At 40.8% G+C, this 20,877-nt stretch overlaps 1 protein-coding gene across 1 annotated transcript; it reads left to right on the forward strand.

Annotated features, from left to right (window-relative positions):
* Positions 1-6,366: 6,366 nt before the first annotated feature.
* On the forward strand, positions 6,367-18,782 carry LOC110537673 (ELMO domain-containing protein 1-like). The gene is made up of 10 exons (XM_021623896.3): positions 6,367-6,610; positions 7,063-7,148; positions 12,814-12,959; positions 13,133-13,161; positions 13,267-13,364; positions 13,969-14,098; positions 14,649-14,782; positions 15,001-15,069; positions 17,001-17,134; positions 17,708-18,782. The coding sequence occupies exons 2-10, from the start codon at positions 7,132-7,134 to the stop codon at positions 17,881-17,883; spliced, it is 933 nt and encodes a 310-aa protein (XP_021479571.2). The 5' UTR covers positions 6,367-6,610; positions 7,063-7,131; the 3' UTR covers positions 17,884-18,782.
* Positions 18,783-20,877: the final 2,095 nt, after the last annotated feature.

The following is a 20,877-nucleotide window of genomic DNA, read 5'->3' on the forward strand; positions in this document are numbered from 1 at the left end:
TGACTGGATGTATTTATACACCATCCAAAGTGTAATGAATAACATCACCATGCTCAAAGTGGCCCCAGGTGGTAAGAGTAGGCAACAACACGTCTGCCACGCTGATCCTTAACACTGGGGCCCCTCAGGGGTGTGTACTTAGTCCCCTCCAAGAATTTCCTGTTCACCCACGACTGCGTGGCCAAACACAACTCCAACACCATCATTAAGTTTGCTGACGACACAACAGTGGTTGGCCTGATCACTGACAACGTGTGGCCTATAGGGAGGAGGTCAGAAAACTGGCAGTGTGGTGCCAGGACAACAACCTCTCCCTCAATGTGAGCAAGACAAAGGAGCTGATAGTGGACTACAGGAAAAGGTGGGCCGAACTGGCCCCCATTAACATCGACGGAGCTGTAGTGGAGTGGGTTGAGAGTTTCAAGTTCCTTGGTATCCACATCACCAAAGAACTATCATGGTCCAAACATACCAAGACAGTCGTGAAGAGAGCATGACAAAACCTTTTCCCCCTTAGGAGACTGAAAAGATTTGGCATGGGTCCCCAGATCCTCAAAAGGTTCTACAGCTGTACCATCAAGAGCATCCTGACCGGTTGTATCACCGCCTGGTATGGCAACTGCTCGGCATTTGACCGTAAGGTGCTACAGAGGGTAGTGAGAACGGCCCAGTACATCACTGGGGCCAAGCTTCCTGCCATCCAGGACAACCATAAAATTGGCAGAGACTCCAGTCACCCAAGTTATAGACTATTTTCTCTGCTACCGCATGGCAAGCGGTGCCGGAGCGCCAAGTCTAGGACTAAAAGGCTCCTCAACAGCTTCTACCCCCAAGCCATTAGACTGTTGAACAATTTATAAAAATCACCACCAGACAATTTATATTTACCCCAACTTGTACACTGCTGCTATTCACTGTTTATTATCTATGCATAATCACTTTGTCCCCACCTACATGTACAGATTACCTCAACTAGCCTGTACCTCTGCACACTGACTCGGCACCAGTGCCCGCTGTATATGGCCTTGCTATTGTCCTTATTGTGTTACTTTTTATTATTACTTTTTATTTTAGCCTACTTGGTGAATATTTTCTTCTTAAACTGCACTGTTGGTTAGGGGCTTGTAAGTAAGCATTTCACGGTAAAGTCTGCACTTGTTCTATTCGGCACATGTGGCAAATAAAGTCTGATTTGATTTGATTTTCAATGTCTGCTTTTTTTTTTTACCAATCTACCAATAGGTGACCTTCTTTGCGAGGATTATACAACAGATGGGTTTAATCCTGAATACTGATTAGTTAAAACTGCATTCCAGCAGGTGTCTATGACGTTAAATTGCCTATTTACTCTGTTCCATCTGACTGAGCAATCCTTTGTCTCATGAGCCCAGCCAAGCAATTTATGAACTTGATCTACACTATAAAAGCATCTAGACATTCTCACATTTCTTTTAGACTAACATTTAGTTTTCAACAGCAGAGATTTGTATCCTCCTTGCTTATCTATGGACGCAACCCAGTCATTTGTTCTAAATGTTCCATTGCCATACTGGCTGGCAACATTCTTATCCCTTGCATGTTAGCTAGCCAACTACGGCTAACTTACAGTCACGCTGGCATCATTTTTATGGATAAATACAAAAAAAGGTCAACTGAAAAAAGGTAAAAAATGAACACAGCTTATTTGCAGTCTTTCCAGCTTCAGTTTGAAGTTATTGTGTGACTGTAGCTGTGTTGCTAGCTAGCTCCTCTGAACAGGTGTCCTGACGAGTGAGCACATTTTCTATGTCAGGCAAAATCGCGCCACATTAGCTTGTTATGGATGTATCCAAATAAATGTCACTAGAAAACAGCTTAAACAAATGCAGCTACTTTGCTGTTATTCTGGCTGCACTTTTTGACGTGACTGTAAGTTAACCGTAGTTGGCTAGCTAACATGCAAGGGATAAGAATGTTGCCAGCCAGTATGGCAATGGACCATTTAGAACAAATGACTGGGTTGCGTCCATAGATACAGAACAAAAAGACTGAACAACTCGGTCGCGTCTCTAGCAACCCTAGATTTGTGTCAGGACTATATCTTGTGAAATAGTATGAATAAATTAATCCAAATAACATTTTGAATGAAAATATGTCAATCATTATTTGAATATGTTGGAAACGCATTGTATAAAAGTAATCATGCCCTTGAAGCCGTTTTTGGAGGATATATTGTGGGCATTATCACTTAATTGGAAAACCTCCCTGGTCTTTGTTGTCAAATCTGTGTTTGTAATTCACTGCTTGACTGATTGACCTTACAGATAATTGTATGTACAGAGATGACGTTGTTGTCATTTAAAAATAATGTTAAACACTATTGTTGCACACTGAGTGAGTCCATGTAACTTATGTAACTTGTTAAGCAAATTCTTACTCCTGAACTTATTTAGGCTTGCCGTAACAAAAGGGGTTGAATACGTATTGACATTTCAGCTTTTCATTTTTTATTAATTACTTTGACATTATGGGGTATTGTTTGTAGGTCAGTGACAAAATCTCAATCTAATCCATTTTAAATTCAGGTTGTAACACATCAAAATGTGGAAAAAGTCAAGGGGTGTGAATACTTTCTGAAGCCACTGAATGTATTGGGTCCCTCAGTCTATGATATTACAGTTTAATTTCAAAATGATGTGAAGTGTCAAAGAATTGCTGGTTATAAAGGAAAGATAAAATGAAGTCCTCACTTACAGTGCTAACACAATCATTACTTCTGTTAAAAATCATTCTGACAAGTAGTGGATGAGGATTACATCAGCCATGATTCAACAGTAACTGTTTTGCAGGAGGGGACTAGTGTGTCAAGGGGTTGAAGTGTGTCCATGTAAATCTGTCATATCTATTGTGTGAGCCTGGGAATCTATTCAAATATTTTCACACCAGGCCACGCTAACCACAAAAAAACAGTCACACATTTGCAGCATTAAAAATAACCCAAAATATTTATGTCATGTAAGCAAACACTCATGCTCACACAGTTGTGTTGTTTGTTGCAGCCTAAATCAAACACAAAAAAAACTGTGGATTTTTCTCCATCATCCCCTGATTCAAAATATATCAGTTTGATAGTCATGGCACGTTTTGTGTAAGCGCTATTGAAGATTGAAAGCAGGATGAGAAACAAATCAAAATTCTACCATAACAAAAAAAGCAATGGATTTTCTCCATCCCCCTTATTCAGAATATTCAGTATAATTTTCATAATCATGGCACGTCTTGTGTAAGAGCTATTGAAGATTGAAAGCCCCTCACTCACAAAAAATACATCTACATTTTAACAAAAAAAAAAGCCATGAATGTTTATCTATCCTTCGCTTTCATAGTCATGGCATGCTTTGTTTAAAAGCTATTGAAGATTGAATTACGGATTTTTACATTTTTATTAGGATTTATATTTATTACAAATACAAAAATGTTCTAAGCCATGGATTTCTCTACATCCTCTCCTGATTAAGAATATATCATTTTCATAGTCATGGCAAGTTTTGTTTAAAAGCTATTGCGATTGAAAGTCGGAAAAGTTTTTTTTCTTAAAAAAAAAACGATAAAAAAAAACATGGCTTTTTCTCCAGCCTCCCGTGATTCAGAGCCGACCGCCGAGCACCACCCGGACAGGAAGGGGAGCCACCTTCGGTATGAGTCGTGACAATACTTTCCAAATGCACTGTACCATTTACATAGTCATGGCATGCTATGTGTAAGCTATTGAAAATTGAAATCCTAAATCTTATTTGTATTTATTATTTTTTTAAGTGTTCTCCATCCACCCCAGAATATACCCTCTTCATAGTCATGGCATGCTTGGTTAAATAGCTATTGACAAGAGAAAACCAAATAGCCACTGAATGTCCAGTATAAAACTAATTTTACCTTGGGAGAAAACCTTTGATGTTATGATTGACAATCGGAATGTCCAGACAGCATATGATATAGCCTGACAGACTGCACTTTTCCAAGTAGCCTAGGCCTATCCTAGGCGACACAAAACAAACATGACAATATGATTCATTGTATAATTTAGGTGTTCATCTCTTTGTGTCTGATGAGTTTGTGACCTCTCAAATCCCATTTTGTTTTGGCGCAGCCTGGTCTCATAGAGTAGACATAATATATTAAAAGTATACACGGAAACTGAAATTAGTATGATATATTACATTTGGTGGGGTTACACAACACAGATGGTTACTCTAAAAAAAGGGTGGTTGGTCGGGATGGATGGGTAGACGCAAATGTCTAGCAACCCAAAGGTTGCAAGTTCGAATCTCATCACGGACCACATTAGCATTTGAGCTAATTAGCCACTTTTCAGCTAATTACTACCTTGAGCTACTTTTCTACTACTTAGCATGTTAGCTAACACTTCCCCTTACCATATAACCTAACTCTTAAACGTAACCCTAACCCCTATCCTAGCTAATGTTAGCCAGCTAGCTGCATTGCAACCTAGCTAGAATTCGTAACAATTCATACATTTTGCACATCCATAACATATTGTATATTTAGCAAATTTGTAACATATTGTACATTTTGCAAATGCGTAACATGTTGTACCTTTTGCAAATTCGTAACATACAATGCAACTTGTAATTTGTAACATACAATTGAAGTCGGAAGTTTACATACACCTTAGCCAAATACATTTAAACTCAGTTTTTCACAATTCCTGACATTTAATCCTAGTAAAACTTCCCTGTCTTGGGTCAGTTAGGATCACCACTTTATAATGATTAATTTCAGCTTTTATTTCTTTCATCACATTCTCAGTGGGTCAGAAGTTTACATACATTCAATTAGTATTTGGTAGCATGGCCTTTAAATTGTTTAACTTGGGTCAAACGTTTCGGGTAGCCTTCCACAAGCTTCCCACAATAAGTTGGGTGAATTTTGGCCCATTCCCCCTGACAGAGCTGTTGTAACTGAGTCAGGTTTGTTGGCCTCCTTGCTCGCACACACTTGCTCAGTTCTGCCCACACATTTTCTATAAGGCTTGAGGTCAGGGCTTTGTGATGGCCACTCCATTACGTTGACTTTGTTGTCCTTAAGCCATTTTTCACCACTTTGGAAGTATGCTTGGGGTCATTGTCCACTTGGAAGACCCATTTGCGATCAAGCTTTAACTTCCTGGCTGATGTCTTGAGATGTTGCTTCAATATATCCACATAATTTTCCTTTCTCATGGAGCCATCTATTTTGTGTGCACCAGTCCATCCTGCAGTGTGCACACCCTCGTGCTTCACAGTTGGGATGGTGTTCAATGGCTTGCAGCCCTCACCCTTTTTCCTCCTAACATAACGATGGTCATTATGGCCAAACAGTTCTATTTTTGTTTCATCAGACCAGAGGACATTTATCCCAAAAGTATGATGTATGATATCCCCATGTGCAGTTACAAACCGTAATCTGGCTTTTTTATGGCGGTTTTGGAGCAGTGGCTTCTTCCTTGCAGAGCGGCCTATCAAGTTATGTAAATATAGGACTCATTTTACTGTGGATATAGATACTTTTGTACTTGTTTCCTCCAGCACCTTCACAAGGTCATTTGCTATAGTTCTGGAATCGATTTGCACTTTTCGCACCAAAGTACGTTCATCTCTAGGAGACAGAACGCATCTCCTTCCTGAGTGTTATGGAGGCTGCGTGGTCCCATTGTGTTTAGACTTGCATACTATTCATTGTACAGATGAATGTGGTACCTTCAGGCATTTGGAAATTGCTCTCAAGGATGAACCAGACTTGTGGAAGTCTACAATGTTTTTTCTGAGGTCTTGGCTGATTTCTTTCGATTTTCCCATGATGTCAAGCAAAGAGGCACTGAGTTTGACGGTAGGCCTTGAAATACATCCACAGGTACACCTCCAATTGACTCAAATTATGTCAATTAGCCTATCAGAAGCTTTTAAAGCCATGACATCATTATCTGGAATTTTCCAAGCTGTTTAATGGCACAGTCAATTTAGTGTGTGCAAACTTCTGACACACTGGAATTGTGATGCAGTGAGTTATAAATGAAATAATCTGTCTGTAAACAATTGTTGGAAAAATTACTTAGGACATCTACTTTGTGCATGACACAACTGACTTGCCAAAACTATAGTTCATTAACAAGAAATGTGTGGAGTGGTTGAAAAACGAGTTTTGATGACTCCGAACTAACTGCATGTAAACTTCCGACTTCAACTGTATCATACGAAATGGGTGATGGACATCCACAAATTAATATATACACGAAACGTAACATATCATACCATATTAAATTAAGCGTCTCGATTTAGATTCAGAATAATACGAAATGCCCCGAGACCAGGTTTCAGCGCGAAGGTCTGTGTCTGGCGCGCGAGGCTAGGACTGGGCTGCCCCCTTCTCCGCCACCGGGCGGAAGCAGAGACTCTGCATTGCTATGCTTTTCTATCGCTCGGTCTCCTCATCCCCTCAGTGATGCGATCATCATGGAGGAAGAACAGGTACATGCTATCGAGTGAAGAGGACTACCGCACCACAAAAGCGCAGCTGCTACCTGCGGGAATCTATTGCGTCTTTGGCCGCCTACTCTCATTCCCTTTTCTTGCTTGTGAGTGCTTATTATTGATCAATTTGTAAATATGTGCATGTTACTTTTCAGGAAGCGCGATTGATTTTTGTTACTCCAGAGCTCGGATTATGCATGATGTGATTGGGTGCTGATTATTAGCTTCGAGACATAAAGCTGTACCAAACAACACAACTGTGTGATTTATTTGCATTATAATGAGATTAATAATGTTAATTCCAGCATATTGCAGGAAGCCTAGCCTGAAGAACTGGTAGGTTAAGGCTATATCGATTCAATGTGGTTTACATTTCTCACAGCAATGTATTTATCTATAGCCTATATAATCTGACAGCACAGCAGCACGATGGAAATTGTCCCGACAAAAATTAGACGAGCCATTCAACAGATATTAATTAAACCGTGTAGGCCTATGTTTCGTATCAACAATGTAAAATTATGTTTTTCCCCTTCCCGCTTGTTTTTTTGTACAGGAATACATTGTGTCACTGGCGGTGAGTCAATTCTAAAGAGTAGAAGAGGAACGAGGAAAAACCATCAAAATGAAAAAAATTTTGAGGTAGGCAAATACAGGCTCTTTCTGCAAGGGATGTTTTCATTTGTTTTTAGGGATTATCAGAACTTCTGTTAATGAGGCCTTGCCTGTCAACTCACGTTGGCGAAGCCAAAAATGTTGTTTGCTCTCACTCATGTGAAATTTAGGTTATAGCTCAAATGGTCCTTGAAGTCCTCCAAGTGTACAAATTTGCATAAAGACTATGGATTAGAAGCAATTGATAAGCATCTTACATTTAAAAAGACTAACAAACCCAATTACATTTACACCACATTAAGTAGATCGCCCTTTCTGTGAGACAAGCTGCCCTTGTCAGTTTGAGTGTGTGTGGTGCTAAAAAGGACAGCTAAGCCAAATCAGTCAGGTCAGCCTGGCCTCAGAGCCATACAAATCAAATTGTATTTGTCATGCGCCGAATGCAATAGGTGTAGGTAGACCTTACTGTGAAATGATTACTTACAAGCCCTTAACCAAAATGCAGTTCAAGAAATTGAGTTAAGAAAATATTTACTAAAGAAACTAAAGGGAAAAAAAGAAGGAAAAAAGGAACACAAGAAAATTACATAACAATAATAACCATTTAATTAATTGTTCAGCAGTTCTAGACTTGGCGTACTGGTATCGCTTGCCGTGCGGTAGCAGAGAGAGCAGTCTATGGCTTGGGTGTCTGGATTCTTTGACAATTTTTGGGGCCTTCCTCTGACACCGCCTAGTATATACACTACCGCTCTACCACTACCGCTTTTTTTGTCCATTAAAATAACATCAAATTGATCAAAAATACAGTGTAGACATTGTTAATGTTGTAAATTACTATTGTAGGTGGAAAAGTCTGATTATTTCTGGAATATCTACATAGGCGTACAGAGGCCCATTATCATCAACCATCACTCCTGTGTTCCAATGGCACGTTGTGTTAGCTAATCCAAGTTTATCATTTTAAAAGGCTAATTGATCATTAGAAAACCCTTTTGCAATTATGTTAGCACAGCTGAGAACTGTTGTTCTGATTAAAGAAGCAATAAAAATGTCCTTTAGACCAGTTGAGTATCTGGATCATCAGCATTTGTGGGTTCGAATACAGGCTCAAAATGGCCAGGAACAAAGACCTTCTGAAACTCATCAGTCTATTCTTGTTCTGAGAAACGAAGGCTATTCCATGCGAGAAATTGCCAAGAAACTTAAGATCTCATACAACACTGTGTACTACTCTACCAAAATAGAAAGAGAAGTGGGAGGCCCCGGTGCACAACTGAGCAAGAGGATAAGTACATTAGAGTTTCTACTTTGAGAAACAGATGCCTCACCAGTCCTCAACTGGCAGCTTCATTAAATAGTACCCGCAAAACACCAGTCTCAACGTCAACAGTGAAGAGGCAACTCCGGGATGCTGGCTTTCTAGGCAGAGTTCCTCTGTCCAGTGTCTGTGTTCTTTTGCCCATCTTAATCTTTTTTTGGCCTGTCTGAGAAATGGCTTTTGAGAACTGTCTTTTTCTTTGCAACTCTGCCTGACACAGTTGTGTTCTCACCTTTGGTCTAATTATTTCCCCATAATCTCCAAAGTGTTCTCTTTCAATTGCTACCATGGTCATGCATATGCTTTTTATAGTTCTTCTGTTTGAAACATTTACATTTGGCCCTGTACATATAGGCACATTTCCACGAATGTAAGGGTTAACCAAATTCACCTAACCTGCTATGTAAATTCTCTTAACCTTTGTTGTTAGTTCTCCTAACTACCAACGTAAATTCTCCCCATAATTGTCCTTTGTTGTTACAACGCAACCTGGTGTCAGATAAATGAAATCATCCAATTTGTATTATATTGTATGACCGGGTAAGAAATATGATACTACACATCCTCTAACTCGTGTGATATTGTATGACCGCTATTCCATTAACAATGTAACCTAACGTAATATATCACACTAAATGGAGGGAACAAATTTACATACCAAATCCTACAAATTGCCCTGAGACCGGGTTGGCTTGGGTGTTAGGGGTCAACATGAAACTGCGGTTCTGGTGTAATATTTTGTATTCCATTTTATAGAGAAGCTTTACAGGAGCACATAACACTTTATTTCATGAGGATATGACTTACCATTGTTGAGATATTTTATTTTAAAGTGATTGAAAAAGGTCACGGACTGGTCAATGTTAATCCCTAGTCAATAATCGCACCAAATCACCTGTCTAGATTCTTAAATTCAAAACGTTTTGTCCAAGATAGGGTGGTCATATTGTTTTGACATTTTCAGGGCTGATGTAGATGATTCTATTGAAAGTAACATTTATGAAAAGCATTATTATGCAAAAGTTGCACTTAATATGAAAATGAGGCAGCACGGAATACATAATTACAGTAATTTATGACCAATAATTTCAGGTAGGGTGGTCATATTATTAGCAAATCATAATGCTTTATGCAAAACTGAGAGTTGGTAATAATTTGAAGCAATTTATGAAATTAGAATGCTACTTTTTATACTTATTTATGCAAACTAGATACTTAATATGGCTAATTGCTATTACAGAATGTTAAGCCCATTAATTTAAAGTAAGGTGGGACCTATTAGCATTTTGTTAACATACTGTATATTGATGTTTTATGCAGAACTGAGAGGTTGTAACAATTGAATAAATGAATACCAAATAAAATATGAATTATGCAAATTAGTTGGTGAATTACAATGTTCCATTTACTTCAATGGGATATTTCTTTACGGTTCTGCTCATACACCTTTTAAGCTAGACACATCAAACAAACTTTAAAAAAAGTTACATTTGCAGCACAAAACTGACCGTCTTGTCTGTGAAGTGTATGTGTGAATGTGGGTGTGCCTGCATGCATATTTATGTATATGTGAAAGATATGTGACATTTTAGACACAAAAAAGGGGAGGAGATTACATGAAACATTATTAGGCCACCTATATGCATTTTAAAATGCACACACACAGCCTAAGACACACATTTCTCAATTAGTCTGAACTGTAACACAGAAGGCTACGCTACTAGTTTGATAACATAGCTTACTTCTAAGGTAGACCTACACCTGAGTTGGTTTACATTGTAATGTTACATTTGGTGTTGAATAGTTACTCTAGTGATGGGAGGATGAACTGCAGTGCAGCCTGCTAGCCACCTGCACAGCAAGATAGACAGGACACATTTTCAATTCACTGGTATTTAGCTATGTTTTTATGTAGGGCTTCAGCCACTGAATTCTGGTAGATTACAATTCAAATAATAAAATCACTCACAAAATTCGCAGCTGGCACAATACCTCAGTGAACGGCGTTAAGCCAACAAACAGCCCCTCACACAGCTAACTAGCATCTCATCATGAAAACGGGTGGGGACACGTGAATTTAGACCAATCCCTGACGAACCATACACCAAAATGTAGCTATGAAGCTCTACTTTGTAACCTGTTTTTTTGTCATGTCTCTGAAAACATTTGAATGGAAAGGAAACACTTTTTACCTTATATTTCAGTCCAAGGATGTCTGGGCCTCCCAGGTGGCGCAGTGGTTAAGGGCGCTGTACTGCAGCGCCAGCTGTGCCATCAGAGTCCCTGGGTTCGCGCCCAGGCTCTGTCGTAACCGGCTGCGACCGGGAGGTCCGTGGGGCGACGCACAATTGGCCTAGCGTCGTCCAGGTTAGGGAGGGATTGTAGGGATCTCCTTGTCTCATCGCGCACCAGCGACTCCTGTGGCGGGCCGGGCACAGTGCGCGCTAGCCAAGGTTGCCAGGTGCACGGTGTAGCCTCCGACACATTGGTGCGGCTGGCTTCCGGGTTGGATGCGCGCTGTGTTAAGAAGCAGTACGGCTGGTTGGGTTGTGTATCGGAGGACGCATGACATTCAGCCTTCGTCTCTCCCGAGCCCGTACGGAAGTTGTAGCAATGAGCAATGAGACAAGATAGTACAATTGGATACCACGAAATTGGGGAGAAAAAGGGGTAAAATTCAAAACAAAAAAAACACCCTCAGGACTTTCCCATACTTGTTGGCAATACAATGTCACATCGAGCGTACACTGGTCGCAAAGAGCAAATATGAACAGGGTTTCAGAAAAAAGTCTGTCCCACAGAATCAAACGTTCTAAGCACATATCTTACTTTACATTTGGGCTCATATTGCGTAAATGTTGTAATGTACAGTATTGAGATTTTTAGACATGGTTAATAACTTCCTGTCTTTAAATTATTTATTATCCATTTTGATGACCACATTGACATTTAGTGAAAATTGATTTGATCACTGCTGTTTTTTGTAGAACTCATCCATTGTTTGTCACGTCACCTAACACCCTAATAAAACTGCACATTTTCTCTCAGCCTCATGGAAAAATGTGTAAAATTGCAGGAAGTTAGCTGCTTCCCACCCACCAACGAATGTATGGCTATGCCGCTGTGTTCAACACCATAGTGCCCTTCAAGCTCGTCACCAAGCTTGGGACCCTGAGACTGAACACTTCCCTCTGCGACTGGATCCTGGACTTCCTTATGGGCCGACCCCAGGTGGAGTAGGCAACAACACCTCTGCCACACTAACCCTCAAAACGAGACCCCCCAGGGATGTGTGCTTAGCCCTCTCCTGCACACCCTGTTCACCCATGACTGTGTGGCCATGCACAACTTCAAGTTCATCATCAAGTTTGCTGATCCACATCAACAGGACCTCAGTGGAGAGGGTCAAAAGAGTTCCTCTGTCCAGTGTCTGTGTTCTTTTGCCCAACTTAATCTTTTATTTTTATTGGCCAGTCTGAGATATGGCTTATTCTTTGCAACTCTGCCTAGAAGGCCAGCATCCCAGAGTCGCCTCTTCACTGTTGACGTTGAGACGGGTGTTTTGAGGGTACTATTTAATGAAGCTACCAGTTGAGGACTTGTGAGGCGTCTGTTTCTCCTCTGGCGGACCATTGCAAAGTCTAGGGGCCCTTTCATCTTCAACCTAGACTTTGGAATGGTGAGTAATGTAGAGAAGCTATTAGGTGTGATATGGTCAAATGTTCTAAAAGTTGAGCTGCAGCATTTTGAACTAACTGTAGACAATGGAGGGATTTCTGACTGAGATGTGTACATAGAGTTATAGTAATCTAGGCGTGAGGAAATGAAAGCATGTATAACTTTCTCCAGATCGTGACTGAAATAAAAGACTTCACTTATATATTTCTTAGATGATAAAAGCAGGTGAGATAGATAGTGTATATAGAGAGTGTAGAAAGCTAAATAGGTACAGTAGAACACACATGCAGACACACTTGAAAAGGACATACACTCACACTGTCATCTTCTCTCATCTCCATGGAAAAGGAGTGACAGTGGTCCTGTAGTTCTAGCATACATTAGGACACACGCTCACTCAGACGGACAGATAGAAAGACCACACACACACACACACACACACACAGCCGGTAGTCTGTTTTTGTAAGGGCAGCTATTGGACTGATCAATTGAACAACAACACAAATGAAGAGCTGTGACAGACTATGGGATTCAGACATTTTAAAAAGTACCCTTACTTTAAGCTGGTGGAAAATGTGAATTTGCTGGGGTATGGGGTGTGAGGGGGACACTGGGTGAATTGTGCCATTAAATATGCAAAAAAACTTGCACTCTTCTTCTCTCCTTCCCTCTCTCCCTCTCTCCTTGCTGTAGGGTGGTGACACAGTTCTTTGTGTTCCTGTACTGTAAATGTCTGTGGCGAGGCCTAAAGTTTGTGATCAGGAAGGTCACGGGGTGGTGTGAACTGCAGCGGATTTGCTACAACATCAAGCCAGGGGCCCGCAGGACCCTTAAGATTGGTATGCCTACTTATTGCCTGATAGGAATTGTTTAATGCTTATTGATTTTGATTTAGTGTGAGACATATGTACGCTATGATAATGGTAAAAAAGTGTTGGGTTTGAAAAAGGTTTGTGAGCATTTCCTTTTGAACTTACCAATTGGAAATTCTCCTCTTGTTTTTCCCATTCAGAGTCCTCTCTCAGGTACTCAAAGAACGAGGTGAGTGGCATACATTTGAGGGGTAAAATTTTTTTTTTTTTTACTTACAGATTTATACAGAACTGTGATGATGCATTGTGCTCACCTCCTTATCCTCCTCTCCAGCTGTGCCAGTCTGCCCTCAGTGCTCACCCAGACCGTGTGGAGAAAACCATCGATAACATCATGACCCTGAAGAAGATCAACGCGGACACTAACCCACAGTAATATCATGTTTAGCACTGGATCTGTTTATCACTGTGCGTAATTGGCACTAGCAGAATTAACCACTATAATAAAGTACTGAGTTCCACCAAGCAATCTTTTAAGGTTCTAAACGTGCCTGTCCAAACTATTTGAATTGATTTGTACTCTATTCTACTGACCAGGATTGAAACACCTAACAGCAGGCCGTGATTTAATCCAAGGTGCGTTATAGCACAGGTCACTATACAGCCGACAATCACTTTTAAAATACATTTTACCAGAAATGTTCAGAGATTTCATTTTTGGCAAACTCTGCGCTTCATCTCAAACGCAAATGAACTTGAAGAGACTGTTATAGTGCCCTGCCCTATTGAATCCTAGCCCTACAGTGTTTACTAAAGGAGCCTCCAAGGCTCATCCAGGCTAAGCCATAGGAGAAGCACTGGGTCGTGTTCATTAGGGTACACCATAGCTTAACGTCTCAGAATTCCGTATAAGAAAATACCAGAACAGTCCCTCCCCATTTTATTCGATTATCTTCTGTTTAGTGTCTGTTGAACATGACCCTGTAGCAGTACGTCACCTCCAGACTAACCTTGTCATGGCTGTACCTTTCCCCAGGCTGGGCATCTCCCTCCAGGCCAGCCTGTTCCAGATCGTGGGCTACCGTAGCCTGGTGGCGGAGGTGGAGACGCTACGCAGGGAGCCATACGACTTTGAGAACCCCGACCACGAGGAGATGCTGATGAAGGTCAGGCAGAATGGATTAGATTATAACACATTATTATAATGCATTATAAAGTGCATTATAAAGTGCTACTATTGTCACCACTATTTCATGTCTGTGTTGAGATACTGACCTGTGCTGCTGACATCTGTGCTTACTGGAATTGATATAAAGTAGCTAGAAAGGTAGAGTTTCTATGCTTTCTATGGTTGGGGGGGTCAGAGTGGGGTTAGTTACTCAGTCTCGGGTAGATACAGTATATAATCGGATCCCCTGCTCAGAGTGTAAGTTGACTGAATTGCTGACATAATGCAAACACTGACATAATGCAAAGTTGTTGTTTGCTATGTTTCAAAGGGCCAGGTACTGAATATCAGGGCCCGTATTCATAAATCGCCTCAGAGTAGGATTGCTGATCTAGGATCAGTTTAGCCTTTTAAATCATAATGAATAAGAATATATTGACAGAGGGGACTTGATCCTAGCACTTTATGATTACGGGATCTGGATTAATTTACTGATAGCAGTAAGTAGTCTCTCCCTGATTAAAACGTCTGTGTTTGTCCTTTTGTAGCTGTGGAAGACACTGCGTCCTGATTCGTCACTTACCGGGCGGATCTCCAAGCAGTGGTGTGAGATCGGTTTCCAAGGCAATGACCCCAAGACCGACTTCAGGGGAATGGGTTTACTGGGTCTACGCAACCTTCTGTGAGTGTGTGTGTGTGTGTGTGAGAGAGTGTGTGTGTGAGTAATATGATTCACTCTACTGTACAAATGTTATCCTCTGCAGACGAGGACCAGACAGTAGTACATGACGGATTAATAATCCACGTTGTTATGACCAGTAATAATGTGAAGGGACATAGAGGCAATCCTGTACAATGCTGGTTTATGTTTCCCTTGTGTTTTATCTTCCTCTACCATAGATATTTTGCTGAGCATGACAAGGCCACCGCTCTCCAGGTGCTTTATGACTCCCTGCAGCCCAAACACAGGTGGGTCCGTCCCCCTTTACCCCTCCTTGACCCGCCCTTGACCTATGGCATAGAGATTGGCGCTTGATTTATCTCAACCACTTACAACACACTATGAAGAATGATCTGTCCAGGATCCACCAATGACTGCTAGATCTTTTGTAGGATTTGTATTTTGTACCCATCATGCTCGTTTGTCAGCTCACCATCTCATCCCGCGTTCCAGGCCGACTACATTGCAGACACCTCCCAGATTTCACTACGCACTGGATAGGTGTTTAACATATTTCCTAGCCACATCATATGATAAAGCAATCGGAAGCCCGCCTGTGCAGTCGATGAAGTGGCACTTGAACGTCTGCAATTTAGTTGGCCTGAAACGCGACCTACTGTATAGGATTATGCACTGGAGTCACACAAGCTCTCAACATAACAAAGCCCCACTATTGAAACCTGATTGGAGTAAATCTTTAAAAATGGGAAATCCCTATCAGAAGTCTTGAACTCTATTTCCCATCAGACCAAACTGGTTAGGCTAGACTGTGTCAGTCTATAGCTGCAATATGTAGTACGCACTTGGATGACTGCAGTTATGTATAGCGTTGATTGCTTTATTTGCCACATTTGCTTTGACCTACCTCTCACTGGGCACGTTCACTAGTCTTTCTCCGCTGCCATTCTCTCCATCCCTCTCACCGCGGAGTAGCATTCCCAAACAGGCAAGGTACTACTTCACCATTTCACTTTCATACTGGCCAATTCATCTGCAACGTTTTTTAATTGTTATTTCTATTTGTACACACTTGTTATTGTTATGCATTCCATTCATTCATTCCAATGAGTTATAGGCTCTAGATAGTAAAGGATGTTGTCATATGAAAACAGATCGTGGCACGGTCTTTGCACAACTCATCTTGTTTTATTAGCTGATGTAGCGCAGAAGTACTGTAGCCTGGTTCCAGTTCTGTTTGTGCCATCTTGCCACCAGTGTCAGTGGGTTTGAAAAAGGCCACTGTCTTTACTGCTGCTGGGTGAGTCATCTGCCTTCAACCTGACTTAACTTTGATAAGCACCAAGGCTTCAGTGTGTGTGAAGTACACAGACAGAAATGTATATGGTCTACACTACAATAGTCCATGTTGTGGATTTTAAATCTGAACAAGACCATTCATAATTTTCACCCAATAAAATCCTGTGAGATCCTTAAGCCGACTCCACATTACAAGCGTAAGACTGTAAACAGTTCCATTTAGTCCATATGCGCTAGTGCCTACTGCCTACTCAAGTCGTGTGAAACAAGCAAGTGCAGAGGGAAGCACAGAGGCGTATGTACAGCTACAAGGATGGACTTTGTTCCACCTTCAGATAAAAGGTGATATACTGTACAGGTAACTGTCAAAATAATGGAAACTTGAGTAAATGAGGAATTCAAAGTATATTGAATGTAGGTTCTTCCACACATGTGGATCCTGAGTTAATTAAGCAATTAACCTCCCACCACTCTTAGGGTCATGTATAAAAATGCTGGGAATGCCATTATTTTTGCTAACATGGCTATGACCCCATAGGATGACAATACCCCCATCCACAGGGCATGAGTGGTCGCTGAATGGTTTGACGAGCATGAAAACGATGTAAGCCATATGCCATGGCCGTCTCAGTCACCAGATCTCAATCCGATTGAACACTTATGGGAGATTCTCGAGCGGCGCCTGAGACAGCGTTTTCTACCACCATCAACAAACAGTGTTTTCCACCACCATATTTCTCGTGGAAGAATGCTGTCGCATCCCTCCAATAGAGTTCCAGACACTTGTAGAATCTATGCCAAGGTGCATTGAAGATGTTCTGGCTCATGGTGGTCCAACGCCCTATTAAGACACTTTATGTTGGTGTTTCCTTTATTTTGGCAGTTACCTGTAAATCTATATGTTTATAACTGTTTGTTCTAGATACTCCTTTGCCATCGTGGGCATCAACATCACAGACCTGGCCTACTCTCTGCTGGTGAGCGGAGCCCTGAAGACCCACCTGTACAATGTAGCCCCGGAGATGCCCAGCCTCAGTCACTTCCAGCAGACCTTCTGTGAGTAGAAACCATTGTGCCCAAAATGGCACCCTATTCCCTATGTAGTGTACTACTAAATGGCAACGTATTCCCTATATAGTGTACTACATCTGAGCAGAGCACAACAGGGTGCCATTTCAGATGCAGTCTTTGAGTGTTAAATCTGCTAGCATGTGTGACGGATATATTGATACTGTATATAAATATAACTTGATGTCAGAACGGCACACTTATACAGTATCAGTCATGACATCGTCCCTTTCTTCACACTGTCGATCTGCATGCCTTCGACTTGTTAAACATAAAATACTGGGAGAATCCCTAGTATCTTCCCCTGCAATATCATTTTATCCCAATATCAGGTTATCATATTTTTTGTAGAATCTTTCCCTAAAATATGATACCGTCGTCCCACCCGTACCTACAACCTTGCCGGTTTTATTCCGGTCCTTCTCTGTGGTCCTTGCCCCAGATCTGGTTGTATTGTATAGATAACTATGAGAATAGGAATTGTCAAGACAACACAAACAGATCAAGGACCAGGCTACTGTGATTCGGTCCTGGCTAACGGTCCTCCCCTTCCTCTCCCAGGTTACCTAATGCAGGAGTTCCATCGGTTCTGGATCGAGGACGACCTCTGTGACATCATGGAGTTCAACCGTGTGCGCTCCAAGCTCCACCGACGGGTGCTGCGACAGCTCAAGAACCCCGACATGGCACTGTGCCCCCACTTCGCAGCCTCTGACCTCCACCTGGTCAACCTCTAAACACACTCCCATTGACTAACCACCAACCTCTAACCCCTGACCTGTAACCTCCTCAACCCTTCCTCCACCCTCCCAGTTACATCATGTCACTGCCAACTGCTCACCCAGCCAGCGCTCACACACATTCTCTCACACACACACCCACTCCTCCACACCCTGCCTATAAGTCCCACAGCGACTTCAGAACAACCAGCACCACACTGACGACCATGGTGATTGTAGCAGTCTAATCACTAGAAATAGACGCCGATTTTGGATGTTTGAAAAGATCCTGAGAACGCCTTCCTTGGCTCACACAAAAAATACTTGATGATAGATGGAAACAGTGTGTTTTTAATTATTTTGTTTTAAGCCTTCCACAAACCACAGCCCTAACCTTAACCACTCGGAATGAATACCTAAACTTAACTGACTTGTTTCAACCCTGTAACCACACGGAATTAACCCTGTAACCAAGTGGAATTAATGAGTCAAAAATAGATGTTCATCCATAATAAGTCAAATTTCAAAGGGAGACTATGAGATCTTGTTGATTGTAAGGGTGCATGATGAGGCTGCACCACAGTAATTCACTGACTCATTGTTATTCCTTGCTTTAACGATTTGTGATTGTACGAAAGCCATTCGTTGCCGGTTATGTATTATTATTTTACATTTTTAAAGAGGTAGTTTACCCAAATTACCAAATAGGAAATGAATATGTTATTTGGTAATTTGGGTGAACTATCCCTTTAATTTAATCATCACGAAACAAGTGCTTTGTTTTCTTCAGCCTTGAATACATGTTGTAATGAATGTTCGGCCATGAGACAAAAAGATTTGAGGACATTTCAGGAGGCAATGCTTCTTCTTTACTATTACAGGGGGCAATAACAGTAGGTCTACACTGCACTGTCAGAAGTCACAAACTGAAAATGCCTCATAAGCTTATGCTGTATTTATATATATATATATATATATATATATATATATATATATATATATATATATATATATATATATATATAGATGTAGGATCTTAATTTGTTGCTGAGAATTTCCCTGCAAATCAGGAAATGTAAACGTGTAGTGTATTTGATTTTTAAAAAGGCTTCTAAAGTTTGTAATTTCCACTTTGAATTTTCAGACTTGATTTTCAAAATGTCCATTAATTATAATCCACATTTCCTGTTGCTACAGGATTATTTTCCTGCTGAAGCAAACTGGCACAAATTAAGATCCACATCTCTATATGGCTCTGTACTGCACTGTAATGTACTGCACTGTAATGTACTGAACTGTAATGTACTGTATAAGGAAGTCAGAGATACTGTCCAATCTTATATTGCCTACCTTATTTATACAGAAGTGTTGAAGCAGCAAGGCTTTGTGTTACCATGTGCGGACAGACAAATATTGATCGGTTGAGGAGGAGGATATGAGGCCATCATCTCAGCCAATCATGCGATGCAAGGTAGTTTCTTTCTAAATAATTTGTCCAATATTTATCAATTGTTATAGATTGTATTTATATACACTAACGTTCAAACGTTTGGGGTAACTTAGAAATGTCCTTGTTTTTGAAAGAAAAGCTATTTTTTTTTGTTCATTAAAATAACATCAAATTAATCTGAAATATAGTGTAGACATTATTAATGTTGTAAATGACTACTGTACCTGGAAACGGCTGATTTTTAATGGAATATCTACATAGGCGTACAGAGGCCCATTATCAGCAACCAGCGCTCCTGTGTTCAATGGCACGTTGTGTTAGCTAATCCAAGTTTAGCATTTTAAAAGGCTAATTGATCATTAGAAAACCCTTTTGCAATTATGTTAGCACAGCTGAAAACTGTTGTTCTAATTAAAGAAGCAATACAACTGGCCTTCTTTAGACTAGTTGAGTATCTGGAGCGTCAGCATTTGTGGGTTCGATTGCAGGCACAAAATAGCCAGAAACAAAGGGCTTTCTTCTGAAACTCGTCAGTCTATTCTTGTTCTGAGAAATGAAGGCTATTCCATGCGAGAAATTGCCAAGAAACTGAAGATCCCATACAGCGCTGTGTACTACTACTACTTTCACAGAACAGCACAAACTGGCTCTAACCAGAGTAGAAAGAGGAGTGGGAGGCCCCGGTGCATAACTGAGCAAGAGGATAAGTACATTAGAGTGTCTACTTTGAGAAACAGATGCCTCACAAGTCCTCAACTGGCAGCTTCATTAAATAGTACCCGCAAAACATCAGTCTCAACGTCAACAGTGAAGAGGCGACTCCGGGATGCTGGCCTTCTAGGCAGAGTTGGAAAGAAAATGCCATATCTCAGACTGGCCAATAGAAAGAAAAGATTAAGATGGGCAAAAGAACACAGACACTGGACAGAGGAACTCTGCCTAGAAGGCCAGCATCCCGGAGTCGCCTCTTCACTGTTGACGTTGAGACTGGTGTTTTGCGGGTACTATTTAATGAAGCTGCCAGTCTCGTTGTACATGGAATAGTCTTCATTTCTCAGAACAAGAATAGATTGACGAGTTTCAGAAGAAAGTTAATTGTTTGTCCATTTTGAACCTGTAATCGAACCCACAAATGCTGATGCTCCAGATACTCAACTAGTCTAAAGAAGGCCAGTTGTATTGCTTCTTTAAAATCAGCACAACAGTTTTCAGCTGTGCTAACATAATTGCAAAAGGGTTTTCTAATGATCAGTTAGCCTTCTAAAATGATAAACTTGGATTAGCTAACATAACATGCCATTGGAACACAGGAGTGATGGTTGCTGATAATGGGCCTCTGTACGCCTACAGTATGTAGATATTCCATTAAAAAAAAAATCTGCCGTTTTCATTTACAACATTAACAATGTCTACACTGTGTTTCTGATCAGTTTGATGTTATTTTAATGGACAAAACATTTGCTTTTCTTTCAAAAACAAGGACATTTCTAAGTGACCCCAAACTTTTGAATGGAAGTGTATATTTGAGGTCAAATGCATGATAAGAACACTTCACAAGAGCA

This window comes from Oncorhynchus mykiss, chromosome 12, assembly GCF_057628025.1.
Source record: "Oncorhynchus mykiss isolate SJ-2025 chromosome 12, ASM5762802v1, whole genome shotgun sequence".
Taxonomy (NCBI): Eukaryota; Metazoa; Chordata; class Actinopteri; order Salmoniformes; family Salmonidae; genus Oncorhynchus; species Oncorhynchus mykiss.